The 17,868-nt window shown below is 55.9% G+C and overlaps 1 protein-coding gene across 6 annotated transcripts; it reads right to left on the bottom strand.

Moving 5' to 3' along the window:
- Window positions 1-7,112: 7,112 nt before the first annotated feature.
- Window positions 7,113-17,350, bottom strand: CDC25B (cell division cycle 25B). Of its 6 annotated transcripts, XM_057703118.1 has the most exons (17): window positions 17,046-17,350; window positions 16,238-16,664; window positions 15,391-15,497; window positions 14,729-14,780; window positions 12,923-12,964; window positions 12,703-12,739; window positions 12,328-12,450; window positions 12,091-12,213; window positions 11,767-11,901; window positions 11,233-11,313; window positions 10,935-11,114; window positions 10,661-10,756; window positions 10,062-10,124; window positions 9,821-9,919; window positions 9,473-9,606; window positions 8,643-8,754; window positions 7,114-8,467 (listed from the first exon to the last, which is right to left on the bottom strand). In XM_057703118.1, the coding sequence occupies exons 2-17, from the start codon at window positions 16,435-16,437 to the stop codon at window positions 8,327-8,329; spliced, it is 1,725 nt and encodes a 574-aa protein (XP_057559101.1). In that variant the 5' UTR covers window positions 16,438-16,664; window positions 17,046-17,350; the 3' UTR covers window positions 7,114-8,326. The 6 variants fall into 6 exon arrangements, with proteins under 6 accessions (XP_057559102.1, XP_057559103.1, XP_057559104.1 ...); XM_057703119.1 differs by lacking the exon at window positions 17,046-17,350 and having other exon boundaries at window positions 7,113-8,467; window positions 12,091-12,195; window positions 16,238-16,955; XM_057703120.1 differs by lacking the exon at window positions 17,046-17,350 and having other exon boundaries at window positions 7,113-8,467; window positions 12,373-12,450; window positions 16,238-16,955.
- Between the last annotated feature and the right edge of the window lie 518 nt (window positions 17,351-17,868).

The following is a 17,868-nucleotide window of genomic DNA, read 5'->3' as shown; positions in this document are numbered from 1 at the left end:
CGAGACTTGTCTGGGCCTCGTTATGTGCCCTGGGCGCCCCGGCCCCCCATCTCCCCACATAATCCTTTTACTTCTTGGCATGTGAACTGCTGCAACCTCCTCAGATGTGTTCTGTGCCTCAGAACCCCACCCTGGCTGTTCCCTTGGCCTGGCCTGCCCTTTCCTCCCCTTTATTAGCCCTTGAAAAGGTACTCAGACCAAAACGTAGGGGAAGCCTTCCTGCTGGACTGCATTAGCGTTGGGCTCTCCCCTTTATACCACCTGTGAGGGTCTGTCTATGGTGCTGATGTCCCCATTGGGGTACACCTGGCTGTGGCGCCCAGTTTCACTCCCCACGGCCATGCACAAGGCAATCCTGGAGGCAGCTCAAACACACTTCTTGGTGACTGAAGAAAGAAGGGTAGGGCAGCTCAGGCAGGGACCCTGGAATGCAGTCTGGGCCTCTCTGGCCATAGGACATGGGCAGAGGGGCAGTGAAGGAATGCTAGAGGAGGTGGCCTGCGAGCTGACTAGAGCATGTGGGCATTCTGACCACAGGTGAAACACATAACTGTATTTGTAGGTGGAGGGGCAGGCCCAGAGACCGTGGGGCCTCAGCCACAAGGCTGGGGTGATGTTGGCTCAGTTTCTGGTCCCTATCACTCTCAGGCAGGACTCATGTCTGCCACCTGATTACAGCAAAGAGCTGGCAGAGGGCTCTGGTTGCTGGAACACAGTATTCTGGCCTCTGTGCACTCTTCAGGCAGTGAGTCCACTCCAGGTCCCAGGCTGCTGGGGAGGCCGGCCTAGTGTGAGGTACACAGGAGATAGCAGTGGGAAGCTGGCCTGAGCCTCCGGAGGTCAGTGGGGGACCCAGATGGAGGTAGTGTCCAGATAAGTGGGGCAGACTCAGATGCCATTCCCAAATTTTGGCAGCCCTCAGCCAACTTGTGTCCTCAAGGTCAAAGCAGCCTGCTGGGGACAGTGAGGCAGGAAGGAGCCTGGGTCCCCCGAGACGCTGCAGAGCCTTCTTGCTGAATGAGGAGCACATACTGGGTTCACCAAAAAGAAAAGTTTGTTCGGGTTTTTCCATAAGATGTCATGAGAAAAACCCAAACAAACTTTTTGGCCAACCCAATGTATGTGTTTTGTTAAACTGCTGTGTGGGGTTTCTCTTAAATGTAGCCTAACTCGAATGAGTTAAGTGAGGCAGCACACGAAGTGGGCAGAGTGGAATGTGACATGTAGCCGGCACTCAATAAATAAATGTTGACAAGTATTAGTGCAGAGAGGCCTTGGTCAGTCCTGGAAGGCAGGTGGGGCCTTCTGGTCTGGTGGCAGCTCAGAGGCAGGAGGATGGACAAGCTGAACTTCTGCTTCCTGGCATGTGCATGTTCGTGTGTGCCAGGCTTTTGTAGCAGTTACCCTAGAAATTGTGAGATGTGGGTTTGTGGGTACAGTGTATGTGTGTGTGTGTGTGTGATAGAGACAGGAGAGAAGAAGAAAAATGAAGCACTACATTTCAGTATCCTGTAATAAACTGCAACGGAAAAGAATATGAATAAGAATATATATTTTATATATATAAAGGAATCACTGCTGTCACCAGAAACTAACACAACACTAACACAATCGTACTTAAAAAAAAACAAACAAATATAGCACTACAAAAAAATTAGAGGAGCTTCAAGGAAGCAGCTGGCTGCATTTGAGGCCTGGCCCACCTGCCTAGCTGGGACCACGGGCCACACCTTCCCCTCATTTCCCCTCCCCCTCCTCTGGCTGTGCCCTTCACCCCTGTCCCCAGCTCTGCTCTTCTCAGTGGTCCTCCAGGTTGGGGGGGTTGCCTGAAGCCCCTCACACTGACCCCTTCCCCACACTCCCATGCTGCATTGCTTTCTACCCGTTTCAGGGTGAGGCCTGCCCCACAGTGGCAGGCAGCCTGGTGTTTGCCCCGCCCATCTCCCTTGATGCCCACCACCAGGATGCACGTGGTGACTGGTGCTGACTCAATTTGGACAGCAGTTTCCATTCCCCACTCACCCAAGCCACCATAGGGTCCTGAATCACTGATGGGCAGCCTGGCTTGGGAAGCTCTGCTGCTTCTCCCAGACATCAGGACCCACCCTCAGGTCCTGCTGATGCCTCCAGGGACAGGGAGCTCACCCCCCAAAGACAGCCCCATTGGTTTTTTTTTTTAATAAATTTATTTATTTATTTATTTTATTTATTTATTGGCTGTGTTGGGTCTTCGTTGCTGCACTCGGGCTTTCTCTAGTTGCTGTGAGCAGGGGCTACTCTTCATTGTGGTACACAGGCTCCTCATTGTAGTGGCTTCTCTTGTTGTGGAGCGTGGGCCCTAGGCTTCAGTAGTTGTGGCACATGGGCTCAGTAGGTGTGGCTCACGGGCTCTAGAGCACAGCCTCAATAGTTGTGGCGCACAGGCTTAGTTACTCCGTGGCATGTGGAATCTTCCCAGGGCAGGGCTCGCACCCGTGTCCCCTGCATTGGCAGGTGGGTTCTTTACCACTGCGCCACCTAGGAAGTCCGCCCCATTGGTTTTTGACAGTTGGAATCCCTTATCAATGATCTTTACAAACCCTGAGCCCTCAGGCCAGACCAGTTGAGCCACCACCTACTTCTGGATGAGGGGAGGGCATTTATATGGAATCTGCCAGCCCCAGGCAGTGGATTTTTTAAATGTCTGTTGAGAATGTTTAGCCATTTCTCAAATTGTAGAGGAGGAAACTAAGAGGAAGAGGAAATCTGCTTTACTGAGAGTCCAGGTGGGCGGAGATTGAGTGGATCTGGTTGCCCTAGAATAAAGGAGACCAAAGCAGGGCAAGCCTTATACTTGCATCCCCCTCCACCTCCCTGGGCCATCTCAGAGATGGCTTGCCTTGTGTGGGTCACCAGCCAGCTTCCTCCTCCTCTGTCTGCACCAACCCCCGTCCACAGCCTCCTAGCTGCTACTCTGGTGCAGTAGGACACCAGTCTCCTACACAGAGCTGCTGGGCCTTTTGCTTTGTAACCCATCACCCAGGGGCATGTCGATGTGCAGAAAGGGGCCAGACCCTCGGGTATGAGGGTCTGGCCCCTTTCTTTTAATTAAATGTTTTTATTGTTTGTTTTCGTTTGTTTGGTTTTGGGTTTTTTGCCTGCGTGGCGTGTGGGATCTTAGTTCCCCAACTGGGGTTCGAAGCCGTGCCCCCTGCATTGGAAGTGCAAAGTCTTAACCACTGGATTGCCAGGGAGGTCCCTAATTAAATGTTTTTAGGCTTATCCTTTTTACCTGTCTGGTTTTGTGATCCCCACATTGGCTCTAAGTAATAACAGCCATAGCAGACTCCTGTATGGCACTTGATGCAGGCAGCCCCTGTTCTTAGTGCTTTACATACACCAACTCATTTGCTCCAATCCACAAGCCTTTGAAGGAGAGGCTTTACAATCTCCATTTTGCAGATGAGGAAACTGAGGCACTGAGATCAAGTAACTCCTGATATGAACCACGTACTGAGTGAGATGTGCATGTCCACAAATTTCAGCCTGTTTCATCCCCTCCCTTGTGTGTCCCCCTTCTCCCCCATCCCTTCAGGGTCACCCCAGAGACTGTCGGCCCATACCCTCAGCTCCCAAAGGCCTTAACCCCAGCCCTACTTACCGGCTATAATCCAACCTCGAGAGCTCCCTTCCCACCCCGCTTGGGTGATCTCCTTCCCCAGTATTCCCAATCCCAACCCAGGAGGCCTCCTCCCTAAGCCCTCCCCTCAGGGAGTCCCAGGCCCCATGTCTTGGCTGGGCTCCAGGAGGACTAGGCAGTGCGTGACTCATCCTTTCAAACGGCCGCTCTTCCTGCAGGGCGGAGAGCCAGGAGGCCCCACGAGGCAGCGCAGGCCCAGCCACGTGAGGCCCCTTCCCCTCCCGCTGCCCCAGGCCCAGCTGACTCAGAGCCTGGCAGCTGCGGCCACCGGCCCTCCCAGGGGTGTGTGTGCTGATGTGGGCTGGGCGGGGAGGGGAGGAGGCAATCCTAGCTGAGCTGCTCAGCACCCACACAGATTCCCATGTGGGCTGGGTGGGAATGCGTCTTAGCTTCTGTCCCATAACCAACTGTCTACTTTGAACAATAGGCTGAATAACTTCACATCATCCAACATTCTCTCAAGGCTTGAATTTCAAGGCTGCAGAACAGCAACTTCTCCATCATTGCTCAATTTCCCTCTTCTGATTGTTTCCAGATTCCACATGGCTATAGACCTCCTTGTCTAAACACCCTTCATTTCTGTACCACCCACAGTTTTATTGCTTCTGGAAAGTAGGGTGCCTGTGTGTTCAATTCCAGGGATATTTTTTAAGGGACTTCCCTGGTGGCGCAGTGGTTAAGAATCTGCCTGCCAATGCAGGGGACACGGGTTCAACCCCTGGTTGGGGAAGATCCCACATGCCGCGGAGCAACTAAGCCCGTGTGCCACAACTATTGAGCCTGCACTTTACAGCCCGTGAGCCACAACTATTGAGCCCATGTGCTGCAACTACTGAAGCCCACGCGCCTAGAGCCCATGCTCCTCAGCAAGAGAAGCCACGGCAATGAGGAGCCCACACACCACAACAAAGAGTAGCCCCCAGTCACAGCAAAAAGGACCCAACACAGCCAATAAAATAAATTAAAAAAAATAAAAAATAAAAAAGAATAAACTATTGCTAAAAGAAACACGATGGATCTCAAAATCATTATGCTGAGTGAAAAAAGCCAGACACAAAAGAGTATGATTTCATCTATATGAAGCTCAAGAGCAGGCAAAACTGATCTACCACGACAGAGGTCAAACTAGTGGTGACTCCAGAGTGTGGGTAACTGGGAGGGAGCAGGAGGGAGCTTCCTGGGATGCTATAAATGTTAACATCTTGAACTGTGTGATGCCTCCTCACATCTGTGCCCTATGCTTAAGATGTGTACCCTTGAGGAAGTGTCAATCTTTCCCCGATATAAAATGAAAACATTTTTTAAATTGTCAGGGTATCTGGTGAGCAAATCCAATGATGCCCAGCGCCCAGTGATGCCTCCTGACTTGGCCAGGCCTGGCACAGTCTCCTTACGTGAGCCCTGCCCTGCGCATCTCTTTAACCACGTGAGTCAGTTGCACGTGGCTGCTCCCAACTCCTGCCCCGCCTTGGCCCAAGCAAAACAACCTTTAAAACTGGCTGGCAGCCCAGGATTGCAAACTGCTTTCCTGCCTGATCCACTCCTCTCTATGAGCATCCAGGAGTAAAGGTATAGCTTCTCTTCCTGGTGGAACAGGGGGTTGCAGCACCTCTGCCCCGTCCCCTGAAACTCCCGGGGGCCGGGCAGTCTTGGCCCAACCCGAACTGGAGAGGTGCCCCGTCTACCGGGCCCAGGCCGACACCTCCCTCAAGGTAGATGTTAGCACCAAGGCCCTCTCTCAGGGAAGTTTCTTCCTCGCTTGACCAGGGTCCCTTCCCTACCTTCCTCTTCTCTTTCCCCTGCAAAATGAGCTGAATACTGACCTGATGTGCTTAGGAGACACTACATAAAAGTGTCTGGAGCAGACTAAGTGACAACAGCTATGACTCTAATGGGTTATGAGCAGGGCAGATGTGGTCACAGCCGTCAGCACCTGGTACACAGTCTAGACAGTGTTAGACAGTCAGCACCCATTGTTTTCTCCTCTCCATGTGGCCCCATCCAGATGGATAGAGTGGTAAGAGGACTCTCAGAGCAGAAGCCAGGCAGCCTAGTCCCACTCCCTCAGCACTCCAGGCCAGAGGTGGAAGGTGAGGAGTGGGAGAGTCCTGGACCGCTGGAATACCTGCTGTGTGATCTGGGGCAAGCGAGTGCCCTCTGAGCATCCAGCTGCCTTCCTCCTCCTAAAACCAGACCACTTGAGCGCTCAGGGTGGTGCAGGCAAGTCTCAGCATAACTGTGCCCAGGGCTCACTCTCCCTTCTCTCCACTTCTCCCTCTTTCTCAGGGGTCTGCACAGATATTTTCCCTTTTCTGGGGCAAATGCCCTCACCCAAATAAAGCTGGCCTTGGTGTCAGCTGCCTGCTTAGTGGAGGGGGCTTCTGGAAGCTTCAGAGTTCTTCCTGCGTAGAAGTCCAGCCCTCCCAGATACCGCCCCTCCCACCGTTGTGCCCTTGCAGGAGGCTCTAGACCAAGAGTGAAGACTAAGCCTTGGAGCATAAGAAACTTGGGGTCAGGGTGGGGTGGGGGAGTGGGGTGGAGGGAACAAGCTAGAGACAGGGTAAGTGTCCTTCAGACTCAGCCTGGGGATCTGAAGTCCCTTATTATTGCTCTGGCAAGAAATAGCCTGTTTTCCCATCTGCAAAATGGAGCAAATAATCATGGCAAGGTTGATGAACGTTGACAGAAAGTGGTAATGACGCCTGACGTGTTGTGTGCACTCTGTATCAGGCAGCGTCTTCATTGCACATTTGCAAAGGAGTCCCTATGATCACAGCTCATATTTAGGGGAGAGTCATTTGCTATGGTATTCCGAGGGGGTCTCCGGACACACCTAGGTTTGGCCTGGGACTGGCTCTCCCAGATTGGCCCTTTCCCACTCTCTTGATCTTGAACTTGGCACCTCCTAGGTGATGGAATCTCTGCTGGGCGCTGGGGATACCGAAAGCAAAGTCATTTCCCTGCTAGGGCAAGCAGGCTTCTGGGAGGAATTAACATTTGAAATGGAATCTTAAAAGAGGAATAACAGATTGGGGAGAACATTCCTGAGGATAACACAGCAGAGGCAAAGACAAGGAAATGTGAACAGCAACTCTGGAGGATTCGATTCAGCAAGAGGTAAGGAATGAGGCTGGGGAGGGCCTAGATCCTAAAGGGCTATGAGACTTTGAAGTTTCTCTGAGGGCAGTGGTGAGCCACCGACAGTTCTAGAGAACTGATGGCATCACTCTTGCCTTCTCAGTGCAGAGTTTAGGAAGGGTGAGCCCAGAAGTGCTTGAGCAGCCAGATGAGGGAAATGGGGAGGTTGAATCCAAAATCTTGGCAAGACTTGGGAAGAGGGTATGAGGCCACCACCCCAGGAGTCTTCCAGCCCCAATCCCCTGACTTGCCCCTGCCGTATTCCACCATCAGGGTCTGCCACAGGCTTATCAAGTGCTCCACAGGACACAGTGCTGCTTACTCTACTTGCTCAGTGCTTTATTGAACCAAGACCCTATCAGATGACTCATCAGGGCCTTCAAGAAGCCCTGCCCATTTCCTGAGATTCAGAATCCAGAGGTGGCTGGCCTTGGTTTAGCTGCTTCCATGACATTTCCTTTTGAGTATCTCCAAACCTTAAAAGTCTAACGATTTTGTCCACACAGACAGGCACACGTATACTCCTGCCGCAGGCTGTCACACTCACTGGAACGCTTTCAACTCAGCAGTCTGTGGACAAGGCATTGTGCACCCATGACCATCTGTCCACATACCAACCATCCTCTCTGCCATCCGTCCAGCTGTCCATCCAGGACAAGACAGCAGCGAGTTCTGACACGGGTTCAGGCCCCAGGGTTCATAGCAGTGAGGGCTGGACTTCCAGTGGGCTCAGGATGCAGCCTTAGCCCTCGCTCAAGGGCCTCTGCAGATGATAACATCCCTTTCTGAGGCAACAGAAGCCAGGGCCAGGTGGGTTAGGAATGTCTGAGTCTTTAACCCCAACTGGACAGGGGGAACATAAACCTTAGCCTGTGACTATCCTGAGATGGGCAAAAAAAAAAAAAAAGACAAACCAAGCATACAGATAACACTGAAACAGGAAAGAGTAAGAGCTCATGTCTGTGCGGGAGGTGTTCATATGGAAGGACAGGAAAGAGGGACAGAGAAAGGGCAACATGGTGCATACATACAGGAGTGCTGCTGAGGACCTGGGGCACAGTGCTGACTCCTAGGGCTGGGAAGAGCACATCTGCGGCCCATCCTAGGGGGCTGTAGCTTTCTCTCCGCCTCATACGTACAAACAAAGCCCACAGAAAAAAGGGGGCTTTTCTGGATACAGGAAGACAAAGTGTTAACCCAGACAAGGAAGAAGAAAAACCCAAAAGGCTCCTGCTAGGCACAAAATACTTCCTTTGAGCTAGACTTAATCCAATTTCACTAAGTCAGCAGGCTGGGTTCTTCCAGGGGTCCCAGGGGTGGGGGTGGGGGAGTTACCAGGATATGGAGTATGACTGGAGTGAGACAGGGGATCAGGGCTGGGGCAGACAGACAGGACACCCTCCCCACCTTTCCCCTGGCAACGGCAGACCCTCAGCCCTGTAGGCCACCGGGCAGCTGACGCCCAGGCCACACGAAACAAGGAAGGCCGGTGGGACCGTTGCCGGCCCTTCACTGGTCCTGCAGGCGGCTGCAGAGCTCCCGCCGGCTCCGCTCGCCAGCCCAGCTGCGTGTCTTGAGGCGGAAGGTCTTCAGCTCATCCTTGAAGGCCTCATGGTTCATGGGCCGGTAGTCCTGAGGCTCACAAAAGGTCTAGGGTGAGACGAGACAGGTCAATCGATATGGGAAAATGGGTAACTTCGGTGGGGGGGGCGGGGTTGGGGACCCAGTCATCCCTTCTCCTTCTTCTAGGGCTACTGCCTGGTCGAGCCCTTTCCCTGTAGGCCAACCCTCCCACAGCGGCTGTAGCCACCCCCACTGGTCGTACCGGGTGCTGTGGGAAGAACTCCTTGTAGCCGCCTTTAAGGATATACATCTCAGGATAGTAGAGGCTGGGGTAGTCGTTGGAGGCTCTGTCCCGTTCCCTGATGAAACGACACCTGGAACCAGCAGAGCCATGGGGTCAGAGCTGGGTGTGCAGTGGGGTGTACCTCAGGGGACCTGGTCCCCACGCCCACCCCTTTGAGGGCCTCGGGGAACCACAGAAGGCTTGAGTGCAGGAATCTCAGCCACAAGAACACTTTTAGATCAGTCTGGCTAACTGGGTACAGAAGAGGTTGGGGAGATAGAAGGGAGTAATCAAGGGGGCTCTGTGTCCAGAAGACAGTTGCACGATCTCTATCAGAGACATTTCTCCTGGGCTGGGAAAGGCGAGGCAGAAAGGAGAGAACTGGACAAAGTTCAAGAGATAGGCTCAGAAGGTCTAGGGCTAGGCTTGATGAGGAGGAGATGGAGAGAGGAAAGGACAGTTGAACTCCGGAGGGGTCAACGTTATTGAGGACTGGGACAAGACCCTTGGATTTTAAGGACACTGATGGAGACTTAGAATTAGGTTTTGTGGGGGTGGCAGCAATGGACAGCAGGTAGGTGGGAGGCCTGATGTGAAGGACAGTGGGAGGGAGACAGGAGGAGGGTGCAACGAACAGGGAAGTGAGGATGAGGTCTGCTCCCAGGTATCAGGGGAGACAAGAGGTCCAGGCCAAGGAGGGGCCAGGGCTGGGCTTGGGCTTCTTGGCCATTGGCTGGCTCCAGCGCCCGCAAACCGGGGCAAGGAAGGTCAGAAGCAGCACTAGCTGACTGGGCTGGGCTGGGACTCACATGCGGGGGCCCCGCTCAGATGAAAATTCACAGTGGAAAATGAGGATGATCCTCTTGTCCAGGCTACAGGGTGTGATGGGGCTCTGTAGCAGGAAGGTCTCGGCATCCCGTTCCAGAGGCAGGTTCACAGCAGTCTGCCAGAGGAGCCAGAGGTCAGGTCACAGCCCTAGGCCTGGGCAGGAGACCCTGCCCTATGCGGTCCCCATCTTTCAGATGAGTGACCCCACCTCTTGAGGGGCAGAATCCTACCCCATGAGAGGGTGCACCCACCCCCTACCAATTCATCCTCCGGGTAGAGGAAGGACAAAACTGGGTGTCTTCAGGGCCTCTCCCATCACCCTGCCTCACCTTGATGTGCCCGCCTTCATACTCGTAGGGGTACCTGCAGTCCACAATCACAAACCTCTCCACGATATTGCTGAACTTGCCTGTCAGCAGGGCCACCATCTGTAGGAGGCCACGGAGGTGGGTTCCAGCAGTTCAGTCTGGCAGTCAGGGGCTGACCCAGGGGTCATAGGCTGACCCCAGGGGAGGTTAACAGGCAAACACAAGTCCCAAATGTAGCATAAAATAGCTTATCCCTGCATACCGTTTCTGGTGAGATGTACTTGAGGTCTTGGTGCTTTCCATCCACAGTCTGTAGGAGGAAGGCCTGAAGAGAAAAGGAGAGAGAACGGAGAGAGAAAGTGAGATCGGTAAGACTAGGAACCTGGGAACGATGGGAGTTTTTTCCTCCCCCCCAAGCCCAAAGGCCACACCTGCTTTGACTTTCCAATTCAGCTCTGGTTCCCATAGCAACCAAGAGGTGCCTCTAGGGTCTGATCCCCAGGGAACAATCTTCCAAGGGGAGATGAGGATGGGGAGCAGAAGAGATGAACCCCCCCATGCCTCCTGCCCCCGTGCGTTGCCAAGCAAGCCCCAGGATGAGGCCCAAGGAGGCTCCAAGCAAGACGCTGAGGTTTGGAAAAGTTTTCCAAGGTTGAGACACCACTGATGCCCTGGACAGATCTGAGGTAGAGTCAGGAGATTGAGGAGAGCCAGAGAGAGGAGTCTAGACGAGAATAAATAAGATGCAAAGGACAAAGCAAGGGGCCTCCGGGGAGGGAGAGAGTTGCAGAAGCAGCTGCTGGGCTCAAGGGCCACAGTCAGGAAGGGATGGAGCCTCCTGAGGGGTCCCACTGTTGGTACCTTGGAGTAATCCCCGATCAGCTCTCGGTGGTCACTGTCCAGGATGTTCTCAATCTCGTCATGACACAAGGACTTCGAGCGGAGAACGCGGGCTTTCTGTAAGGCAGGCAGCAGCCAGGGTCAGGGGTGAGGTGGCCCCTCAGTGCCCCATTTGGCTAGTACCCCCCTTCCCTGCACCCTGCCCTCTGCCACAAACCCAGCTGAGAAGGGCTTGCAGGGTGGCCTCGGAGGGTGGCAGCCTAGCCCAGTCCCGCCCCAGGAGAAGGGCGCTCACGGGTTCCTCAGCCTCCCGCTGCTCCTCCTCTGGAGGGGTCCCGCTCCTTCTCCGCTTGTTCTGGACGGGCAGGTCCCTGTCCTGGGGCCGCTCCAGCCTCTTGAGGATGGGCCGGATCACGCTGCAGGGCATGGACGGAGAGCGGAAGAGCCGCTGGCACTTGCTGTACACGATGAGGTCCTGGCAGAGGCGGCAGGTCCAGGGTCAGAGTTCCCAGCCCCTGCTCTCAACCCCAAATCCCACCTGGAGGGAAGGGTCCCACCCCTCCAAGCTCTGAGGGGTCTCTCCCGAGGCTCACCTGCTCCTCTTCCTTTTCTGAGGTCCTGACCAGCGGGGCACTAATGAGGCTCTCCATGCCTGGGGGGACTACGTTATCCTCCTGAGGCCAAGTCAGCAAGGGTGTGGTTACACTCGCAGGCACAGGTCCAACCCCTAAGGCCCCAGTCCTCCAGGACAGCCTTCCCAGTTCTCCCAGCCACCTCCAGGCCAGCAGCCCTCCCTGGCCCTGCTCACACCTCCACACAGGGCAGCCCCCCAGAACCAGGAAGTTGCATGCCCCACTCGCTGCAGGGGCTTGCACAGAACTGTGAGAAGTGTGGCTATGCAGGAGGACCAGGCTTCCCTCCGCCCTGCCCATCCGCCCTTCAACTGCAGCACCAGCCACCTCCTCTTCTCTGATTGGCCAGAGGTCAGGCTGTGACTCGGTTACCTCCAATTCTTCTTCTGACATTGAAATGAGGTCATAGTCTTGCTGAAGGAGCTCAGCGCTTTCCTCTTTGAGGAGATCCCAGGGAGGGAGAGGTAGGGTGCCTGAAAGGGCAAGGCTGCTTACCTTTAAGTCACTCTCCAGCATATCCACAAATCCATCATCTTCCTCGGCACCCCCCTTGGTGGGGGTCAGGGAGAAGCGGCATTGGGCCAGGGGAGTCAGTTCCTCTACTTCCATCTTCCGCTCAGGGGTGAGACACTGTATGGGTGACAAACAGACACAGATGACTCAGGGGTAGGGACGTGAGGCAGTCCCCACCCCAACCTTCTGAGAAAACTTTCCCAGTGCCTCAGGGCTCAGGATCACCCTCAAGTCCCCCAGGCTGCCTTCACAGGCACCTGCCCTGCGTGCATGCCCGTCCTGCACGGGCCAGCTCTCCTGGCATACCATCAGGTCGGGAGCTGAGCTGGGCCTCTGGGCAAAGGCTTCTCTGCGGCTGGCCCACTCAGCCAGAGCTTGGGTGTGGCTGGGATGTGTGGGCTTCCCCGGCATCTTGAAGACAAATCCATCCTGTGAGCAGTACAGCGAGTAGAGCGGGGGTGCGTGATCAAATGCCAGAGAACCACCCCAGCAAGCCCCCTTCTCTCCCTGGAGTGCTCCCACTCTGGCCTTCCAGAAGCGCACATTCTCTTTGTCCTCCCCAGAGCTGCGGGCTGCACGGCCACATGCCTCACTCTTCCTCCAGGTGCCGGGCGCTTGGGAGTTGGTGATGTTCCGTAGCACAGGGCTGTGGCCCAGAAGCCTCCCCTAGAGCCAGGAGGGCAGCAGGTACAGAAGGCTGCGTCCTTCTGGTGTCAGCCCAGGCCCTACCTCCTCCCATCCCTCCTCCAACTCCCCCAGTTCCCCCGTCCACCTCCAAAGCCCGAGCTCCCACAACCAGACAAGGGACACCCGACTGCTTCAAGTCCACCCTCTGGGAGCTGACCCCTGGTCCCTCCTGCCCCTCCACAATCCTGGCCAGCAGGCCGAGCCTCCCGATGGGCCTCACAGGACACTCACCGGCAAGGATTGGAAGCGTCGGATGGTGAACTGCTCACTGCAGGAGGAAACAGGGACAGCTCAGGGCTGAAGAGTTGGGCCATGACAGAGAGCATTCAGGGTGCCCTCCACCACAGAGCCCTGTGCACCCCCATGGGAGGACCTGGGAAAGCTCCCTCCCCGAGCCCACGCCACCCACATGGAGCAGGGGAGCCTGCGTGAGGAAGGTTCGAGCACTTACTTTCGAATAACTCGGCTGGCTGCCTGGATGGCCTGTTCAAACCTAAGAGAGAGAAGGGTCCATGCAACCCAGCTCCCCTCACAGCCCATCACCCACCCCCAGCATTAGGTCCTGAATCCACAAGGGCGGGGGCCAGGGCTCAGTCCAGGGGAAAGAAGAGGTAGGAAGAATGCAGACTCTCAGGGGGCCCAGGTACAGGGGAAGGGGCAGATGAGAGGCAGCCTGGGATTTTAAAGGCTGCCCTGAATGGAAGAGGCCTGGAGAATGGTTCTGACAGAGACAACTGGAGTAGGTCGCAGGGTGGCTAAGGAGTTACCAAGGCAACGGTCTCACCAGCTTGCCCACAGGCCTTCCACCTGTATGCAAATCACCTCAGCAGGGCCATATGGCTGCCAGGAAAGGCATCCATCCATCCATCCCATGACAACAGGCCTTGTCCTGACAATGTGGGTGTCTCCAAGGCCTGGATGCCAGCAAGGCTGGGCTTCCCTGCTCTTGTGTGGGACTGTCCTGGCTCCTCCAGGACAGGGGCCTGGTTTAGTTACCCCTGGATCAGCTCCAGGCTGCCATGCCAGACCCCCCAGTGACAAATGTGCAGGGTCACAACCTCTCCTCCCTCCTGTGGAATTTTCCAGGACCCAGCCTCTGTCCCACGCCCTCCCCCTGCCTTAGAAGAGGCCAGCAGGCAAAGAATTCCAGCAGATGTTCCTTCTGAGGCTAGCTATGTTACCAGAGACCACCTGCCAGGCGGGGCTTTTGTGTATCTATGTGTACACACACACACTTCTTTCTGTAACCGTCAAAGCAGGTGCATTGCGGCGGGGAGGGGTGGGTGGGGGGAGGGAACTGAGGGCTAAAGTGTCAGGGGGATGCCCCACCCTGGGGGGGTGTGTGTGTGTGTGTGGCTGTGCTCAGCCAACCTGGCATCAGGATGACCAATTTAATTGGCTTGGTTTTCAATCTGCACCTGGGCCCTGGGGGCAAAGCAGGAACAGCCCGGTGTTATCATGAAAACCCAACCTGCAGTCCCCACACCGCCACCCAATGCTCTCCCCATTTCCTGTTTATGAGCAAACCTGCAGCCCAGCCCAGTCTGATCAAAGGCAATGGGAGGAAAGACAGCCACTGCCCTAAACCCAAAGCCATAGTCCCTCAGCCCAGGCGGGGATGCCCAGCTGTTCCCAGTAACGCCTGACAGCTGCTCTCCCTTCTAGGGCCTGAACAGCTGGATGGGAACAGCTGTGCTCTGGAAGGTACCACTCATGCCCCACAACCAAGAAGCAGGCAACTGTGGTGAGCGGAGCCCACCAACTTCTCCACTCCCCCTCACAAAGGGCCTGGTCCAGGGGTTGGCCAGAGGGTCAAATGTCACTGAAACCAGAGGTTACGGAGAGGATGGCCAAGGCCCAAACCAGCTTGCAGCAGCTGTTTTGTTTGGCCTAAAGTAAATTAAAAACTTTGAATTAGTTGGAGCATATTTTAAAATTGTGATAGTTCACAGAAAAAAAATATGTGTACAGGCAGAAAGAATACATACTAGACCTGTATTCCCACAAGTGGCTCCCTGTGGCCACTGTTCCTGCCACCCTGGCCCTGAATCCACTCTAAGCTGCTCCCACGAGAGCAGACCGTTCCATGAGACAAGGAGCAGAATTCCAGGACATGGGAAGGTCAATCAGTGTCCCCATATGGGGAGCCAGAGAGGTCTGTCTGCTCTTCCAGGCTTCCCAGTGAGTTTAGGGTAGAACTGAGATTCCCAAGGCAGGTTCCCCCTCCGTGATAGCGTGGTCCCTCTTCTCTACTCACGTCTGCTCTGCCACCTGGGGGTCCATAGGGCTGGGGGAGTCCATGCACAGACCTGGTGGACAGAGTGCCTTGGTTTGAAAGTGGTGGCATTTCCTGCACACTTCCCCCACCATGTCCCAACGCTATCCCAGAAGGGAAAAAAAAAATCTGTTTTTCTTTTAGGTCATTAAAAAATGAAACAAAACCCACCCATGGACCACAAGGCCTGGCACACTGCCAAATCACACAGGGCTCCACTCCCTGTTTACTGTGGAAACGCCTCCCTATAGGCTTTAAACCAAAACGCCGCTAAGCATTTTTCTTGAACTGGTTTAAAATAATTTGTTCTAGAAGAGATAACAGCTTTTTAAAGGAAAAAGTTAAAGCCAAGGCAAGTGACTGTTATAAAATAACAGACTTTTTAGCCCTAATGCCTCCCAGGTGGGGCTGTGGTTCAGAACTTTGGCGCCTGGTTTTAAAGAGGTAAGATCTCATCTCCCGCAGAGAACCCCGCCCAGCACCCTCCTGGCTCACTCAGTGCTGGGTGTGGCAAGCCCCACCAGAAGTGGGCAGGGGGAGGCTGCTGGGCCCACCAGGTTGCGGTAAGGGTGTTAGTCTGGTCAGTAGGGAAGTGGGGAGGCTCAGGCAGCCCCCCAAACTCCCCTGGCACCCCTGGGCCTCACCTGCATCAGAAGATTCAGAGGACTCAGACGACAGGGAGGATTCAGACGCCCGACGGGACAGGGATAGGCATGTGAGCAGGTTGCCTACCTGACTCTTTGGGGTCTCGCTGGGAAGGGAGCAGGGACCCAGGGAAGGAGAAAGGTAAATGTGGGGCTCAAGGGCTTGGCTGCCCATGTTCCCACCAGCCACCCACCTCTGAAGGGCCCATCCAGCCTCTGCACTGTCCCAGGGAGGTGATGGCATCAAGGGCCTACCCTCTTCTCAGGCCTTCTACAGAGGCCCTAAGTGTCTTCTCTTTGTTGATTGATTTAAGGTTCTCCTAGGTGCAGGGGAAGGTGAACCCAGAGCAAGGCGGCAGCCTGGAGGAGGTGGGCTGCAACCATCCTGGGGGATTGTGGGGCAGCAGACAGCCCTGGAAGGGCCAAGACTTTGGTCTTTATTGCTCCAAGGATGACCCAGCCTGGAGCTGCAGGCTTGCTCAGGGGGCAAGACCAGAGCTGAACCTCTCAACCCCAGGAAAGAACAGGGGGCGGAGGAAACAGGGCTACCCTCAAGTTCCCCCTCCGGGCCCAGGATCCCCTGCCTGGGGCAAAATGGTGGAGATTTGGGCCGAGATTAGGGAGGCAGCATGGTGGAGGTGGGGAAGAGGGTCTCCAGAGGCTTCTGCGGGCCAAGAACAAGTCACCTGGAGGGTGTGAGCGGCTCAGCCCTAGTCCCGGGCCCCTGAAGCAGGCTCTGCCCCGCACGCCTCCCCATTTGGCACCCATGCCGGGTTCCCAAGAGGCCCGGGACCAAATCCTAGTGCGAGCCTCTCACCCCACACCCAGCATCCTTGGGGCGCCCTACCTGCCAAGCCCGGCGAGGTCGTGCATGGTCTTGGTGAGGGTGCTGACCGGCGAAGAAGCGGCCGCACGCTCCGGAGACCCCAGGAAGCCATGAGCCCCCAGCCGGAGGCCCCGGAGGTGGCCGGGACGCTGGGCGCCACCGCGCACGCCGGCCGGACTGAGAGCGGAGCCCACCGCGGGCTCCGTCTGGGGCAGCTCCATCGCGGTAGGGCGGGAGCGCCGGGCGAAGGGCGATCAACAGACACCGGGCACAGCTGGCCGGGACGAGGTAGGGAGCCGGCCCGGGGTGGAGGGGAAGGGAGGGAGGAAGAGCAACGGGGCCGGAGCGAGGGAGGAGAGGGAAGCGGGGAGGGTGGGGAGGGGAGGAGGGACGCGGGGACCGGCCACCAGCCCGGGAAGCCTCTAGCAGAAGCTGCCACCTCCACCTCCTTATATATTCGAAAAATAACAGCGGCCGCGCCGCCGGACGGCACCAATGGGGGCGCAGGTCAGAAGAGAGGCGGGACCAAGGGCGGGGCCCGTGTGGGGGAAGGCGCAGAGGCTGGACCTGCCCGGCCTCGCCCAGTTCCAGGCTTTGGGTGGGGTGGAGGAATTAGGGTTTCTCCTACGCGCCTAGCACTCCCTTGCAAGCCAGGGTTCGAGGAGCCTGGCTTCCCAAATTCCGCTTCTCAGTATGTGGTTTGGAGCTACACCTCCTCCCCCGCCCCCGCCCCCCCCCCCCCCCCCACCGCCAGCGAAGAGGGCCTCAGAGGATGCAACAACCCCCTAAGGTAGCCTAAGAGGGACCCCCGCCGTATAACATCACTTACAAGCACCGGCTGGCACCGTGAGAGCCTGCATTCCAGAAGTCTGCCGAATACCCCTGTGCTGTGCGCTGTGTGTTAACCATTCCACTTCACAGACGGGGACGTTGAGGCGTAGAGAAGTTCACTAACTCGTTCAAGGTTACATGGTTGTGCAGATGGTGGAGCTGAGATTCACCCCAGGCGCCTCTACTCCCTCAGCTTCCCTGACCCTACGACTGGCAGCTCAGAGCAGGCCCCAAAGCATAATTCCCACGGGGAGCTCCCAGTGCAGGAGGTGGACCCGCGGTGGGTGCTGACACGTAACTGATGGGTGCTTGCGTAACTGATGTGTTCCCACAGGGTCCAGCCCCAGAGGAGGCTCTAGTGATTGGTCTAGCCATGAGTTTTGGCGGTGAGGGCCAAAGAGGGTGTCAGCAACCTCAGAACCCTGTTATGGAATTGTCTTATGCCCATTGACCATTTGGCTAATGTGGTGCCAATGTTTAATCGGTGTTTTTTGATCAGGGAGGCTGAATTTGTCCCTAGTTTTAACTGAGGATCTTCTAATTATCTGATCACCTCCTGGGGAGCCCGCTTTCCTGGACTGTGGTGGGAAAGCTGCACCAAGAAGTGAGTGGGCGGTAAGCTGCTTTTGCACCGCATCTCCCTGGGGAGAGGTGGCCTCCGGCTTGTCCCGTTGCAGCTGGGGAATGCTGGAGCTGTGGCCTTGAGCTCCTTCCCCTGCAGCCCCAATCCTTCAGGCTAAGGAGTAGTGGGTGTGGGTGTGGGTAGGGGTGGGGGTGGCAGAAGGGAGGGCCTGGCGGTGGGGGGTTGGTTGGGACCGGAG

The sequence above is a fragment of the Hippopotamus amphibius genome, chromosome 12 (genome assembly GCF_030028045.1).
Source record: "Hippopotamus amphibius kiboko isolate mHipAmp2 chromosome 12, mHipAmp2.hap2, whole genome shotgun sequence".
Lineage (NCBI taxonomy): Eukaryota > Metazoa > Chordata > Mammalia > Artiodactyla > Hippopotamidae > Hippopotamus > Hippopotamus amphibius.
This window is presented reverse-complemented; position numbering and strand designations above follow the sequence as displayed.

What these genes read in the sequence shown, in the direction of transcription:
- CDC25B (XM_057703118.1), bottom strand. Translation starts at nt 16,437, where the DNA reads ATGGAGCTGCCCCAGACGGAGCCCGCGGTGGGCTCCGCTCTCAGTCCG. An exon ending in CTGGGGAGGACAAAGAGAAT is followed by an intron (nt 12,214 to 12,327) that starts GTGCGCTTCTGG and finishes TACTGCTCACAG; the next exon opens with GATGGATTTGTCTTCAAGAT. An exon ending in CAGAAAAGGAAGAGGAGCAG is followed by an intron (nt 11,115 to 11,232) that starts GTGAGCCTCGGG and finishes CGCCTCTGCCAG; the next exon opens with GACCTCATCGTGTACAGCAA.